This window comes from Myxine glutinosa, unplaced genomic scaffold (assembly GCF_964187855.1).
Source record: "Myxine glutinosa unplaced genomic scaffold, kmMyxGlut1.1 SCAFFOLD_385, whole genome shotgun sequence".
In the NCBI taxonomy this organism is placed as follows: domain Eukaryota; kingdom Metazoa; phylum Chordata; class Myxini; order Myxiniformes; family Myxinidae; genus Myxine; species Myxine glutinosa.
In genome coordinates this window covers 260,639-264,577 of record NW_027616491.1, presented here as the reverse complement: position 1 = coordinate 264,577, position 3,939 = coordinate 260,639, and the positions used below count along the sequence as shown (strand labels likewise).

Genomic DNA, 3,939 nt, shown 5'->3' with positions numbered 1-3,939 from the left:
AATCCTTTTTGCTGTTGACTTGGTAGTTTTTACAATGAAGGAAACATGTATCAGGAGCACATATGACATAGCAATTGTGAATGTTACAGCTCTGAGGCATCTTTCGCTTCGCATCGCAGTGATGGCGAGCACCAACATGGCGGCTGTAAGATTAAAATCTGGTTTCAAGCTCCCTCACCACCCAAAATCTATTCCGGCGAATCCATTCCGGCAAGTAACAAACCAACCAACCAACATACTTGCCGGAATATATTCCGGCAAGTAACAAACGGACAAACAGACAGGGGTGAAAACATAACCTCCATCCACCTTTGGTGGCGGAGGTAACGAAATCAGGATGAAGGTCCCAATGAAAATCCGCCTCATCGTGGCTTCATTTAAACCGTCAAATCCTTCCACTGTATCACTCCGCCTCACCCCGGCTTTACGCTACGGTCACGATTTTCACGTTTTGGGTGACCTTGAGCTTGACCTTGGGCCTAGAGAGTTAAAAATTGGGCACAGTCTATTCCAGGGCAAGGGCTAATATGTGTGTAAAGTATGGCGATGCTATGTGCAACGATGTAGATGTAGTACTGCGCACAAACAGACAGACAAACAGACAGAGACAAATCAACCATCCAACATACTTGCCGAAATCTATTCCGGCAAGTAATGAAAAATCGGTCAGAGACCGAGGACTTGCCAGAATGTACTTTTTATCGGCCATTTTGGAACATTAAAAGTAAATAATGACCTCTGCCAAAGTTCAAACGACGTGGGTTTAATCTCTGCATGAGAGAATTCCACATAGCTATTTGGGCTGTGTATAAGCTAACAGATCGCTGTCTCCATCGATCTTGCCAAGGCCGTAACACCTATCGGCTCAAAATCCTTTTAACTGTTGACTTGGTAGTTTTTACAATGAAGGAAACACGTATCGGGAGTACATACTAGAGTCCCTGTATATAGAGAGTTGTGTCAACTCAAATTTGGACGCCATTTTGTGTCTAAGTGTGTCGGATTAGATATACATGTACATTCGCGATATGGGGTGATATATTCTAAACCTGCTAAAAAAAAATTTACTACACATATTTAGTCTTATTATTACATACAGGTGATATTTGTTTTGTCAAAAACTCAGCTATTTCCGTGAAAAAGAGCTGTGTGGTGATATTAAAAGTGGTATGGCAATGCATATTACAAGCCAACACTGCATATAAGAGCTAACATTATAAGTAAGACAAACCAATGCTGTCGTTCTCTGAATTTTAATAACTTTTAGAAAGGAGTGTGGGCATATCCAATATTTTTTAAAGGGTGCCGAGAGCAATTCCGGTGTAGGACTTCCAGCCGACATATAGTCTAACACACTTAAAACAAATTCTGTACGTGGTATTGCCATATTTCTATAGTGTACAACTTTAGTTTTATCGACATTTATATTCAATTTCCATTGTGATGATTTAACAAGCTGCAAGTCAGCTTCTGTCTCTGACATAAGGAAAACGTCATCGGCATCTAGTAAGATTGAAACGTTCATTTATTACTACACCCTTGCCCAGAACTCTGATGGATATTGCCTGATCTCGATTAATATGCCGAATTGCCGAATAAAACAATTCTTACATTGAGATTCATTTGAGGAGTCAATACGTTCATGAGTGGAGTAGGTGTGGTCGGACAGGTTTGGTAGATGTAGTCTCTCAGTTCTGGACGGTCCACGCTTCTTGGGGGAGTTGCGCAGCTTCACGGGTTTCCGGTAGCTAAATATTGTTGGAACTGCAGAGCACTTCAACCTCTTTTTGTCATCAGCTCGCCCCCTCTCAAACTGATTCACATCGAAATGTTCCTGCAATCATACAATGAGTGTCCTTGATATATTTATTTATTGAAATTTTTATTCTAACACAACACAGTTTAATTTTAATGAGCTGTCATGTACTAGTACTTCCACAACAGAAAATCACATGGACAATCTTCCGGAAGATGGCCAGACAAATCGCTAGCTCTATCGACCACATGTATATTGATATCAAACAGGGATAACAGCTTTTGAAAGTTGAGCCAGTTTTAAATGTGGGTTCACAAATACACCTGTTTTACTGCATTAATCACCTAGAAATATTGTATGTTTTGGGAACGATAGCTGTCACCAGGTTAAATATATAGGGATTGTCCAATGTGCAAAATCTTCCATCACTACAATTTGGCCATAAATCCCGGGGTGGGAAATATTTGAGCAAATATGCCACAAGACGCATGCGCACTGTACAAAGCAAACAATAACTCGTCAAATTTTGGACGTATGGATGGCTGCACAACCCGCAAAAAAATTGAGCAGGTCCCCCCCCTAAAATTGCTTTTATGATTGCCGATTAGGCTAAAGATTTTAAACCAAAAAAATAACTTGCCTCGGAATAAGTTTTGAATGGACGGACAGACAACTGAAAACAAAACGGACCATGGGTTTCCCACCCCTATAAAATCAAAATTAATTCCCTCTGAAAAAGTACAGTGACATTGCCCGCAGACTACCCAACCGCAGACCAGGCAATGTCACTGTACCGGAAAATTTCATCAATCAATGACAATATGCGGTCCGCTAGGACTACCCGAAAAAAATTGAGCAGGGTTCTTCCCACGGAAATGCATTTTTGGTCAGCTCCTTGAAGATTATAAACAAACACAAATCACTTCCCTTTAAAAGGGTTTTCAACGGACAGACAACCAAAAAAAAACCGAGCAGATAGAATTGCTTTTGAACATCGATCATCAAGCGGCGTGGGCCTACCTGGCAGAGTCTCGAGGAGTCGATCGCTTTCCAGCTCTTTCGTCTGACTTTCGCTTCCCAAATTTGTCTTCTGACTTTATCACTTGGAAATCTATACATCTTATATTTCCCAGATTGGTTTGAACAACCAAAAGCAGAACAACCAGTCATTTTGTTTGGCAATAAACAACATTCCCGTACCAAGCTGACGTTCACGCACGGTGAAGTTAGACACAAAATGGCGCCACGAAATCACGTGACCAGAAATCTCGGGTCAGCGCATGGCGCAACTCTCTTTATACAGGGACTCTAGTACATACGACATAGCAATTGTGAATGTGACAGCTCTGAGGCGTCTTTCGCTTCGCATCGCAGTGACGGCGAGCACCAACATGGCGGCTGTAAGATTATTATTGAAATTCTAAAGATACTGTTTAGATTTTGATGATTTGCGTGTGATATGATTTAACGGATGTTTATATAAATCGTTTAAAATAAAAAAAGCCTTCAATTTCTGATATTTTGCCTTTTCATTTGGGCCTCTCAATTGAAGCCCCGCACATAGGGAGGGTACCGTTGCTTGTTAGCAAAAAACGATTTTCACGTTTTGGGTGACCATGACCTTGACCTTGGGCCTAGAGAGTTAAAAATTGGGCACAGTCTATTCCAGGGCAAGGCAAATATGTGTGTAAAGTATGGCGATGCTATGTGCAATGATGTGGATGTGGTATTGCGAACAAACAGACAGACAGACAAATGGAAAATCACTCGTAGAGCGACACTTGGCAAAAGAGAACAAAGCAGAATAGCACTCATAGAGCATCCTTTTGACCTCACAAATAATTGGTGGTTGAATTCGGTAGGCTGACATGAATATCCAATTTAAATTTCAAGTGAATTGGATGAAAATTGATAATTTTACAAATTTGAAAAAGGTGGTTGACCTTTGGCCTATTTTGACCTTTTGGCCTATGGTGATCTCGAAAATAGTTGTTGGTTGAATTCAGTAAACTGAGATGTAAATCCCATTCAAAATTCAAGTGAATTGGATGAAAATTGAGGATTTTAGAAATTTGAAAAAAGTGGTTGACCTTTGGCCTAGGTTGACCTTTTGGCCGAAGCTGATCTCAAAAATAGTTGGTGGTTAAATTCAGTAAGCCGATATGTAAATCCTATTCAAATTT

General features: G+C 40.5%; 1 protein-coding gene across 1 annotated transcript; it reads right to left on the bottom strand.

Moving 5' to 3' along the window:
- Positions 1–1,006: 1,006 nt before the first annotated feature.
- On the bottom strand, positions 1,007–3,203 carry LOC144888970 (THAP domain-containing protein 1-like). Its single transcript, XM_078768759.1, has 2 exons — positions 2,777–3,203; positions 1,007–1,834 (listed from the first exon to the last, which is right to left on the bottom strand). The coding sequence occupies exons 1-2, from the start codon at positions 2,924–2,926 to the stop codon at positions 1,532–1,534; spliced, it is 453 nt and encodes a 150-aa protein (XP_078624885.1). The 5' UTR covers positions 2,927–3,203; the 3' UTR covers positions 1,007–1,531.
- Between the last annotated feature and the right edge of the window lie 736 nt (positions 3,204–3,939).

What these genes read in the sequence shown, in the direction of transcription:
- LOC144888970 (XM_078768759.1), bottom strand. Translation starts at nt 2,926, where the DNA reads ATGACTGGTTGTTCTGCTTTTGGTTGTTCAAACCAATCTGGGAAATAT. An exon ending in ACTCCTCGAGACTCTGCCAG is followed by an intron (nt 1,835 to 2,776) that starts GTAGGCCCACGC and finishes GTATGATTGCAG; the next exon opens with GAACATTTCGATGTGAATCA.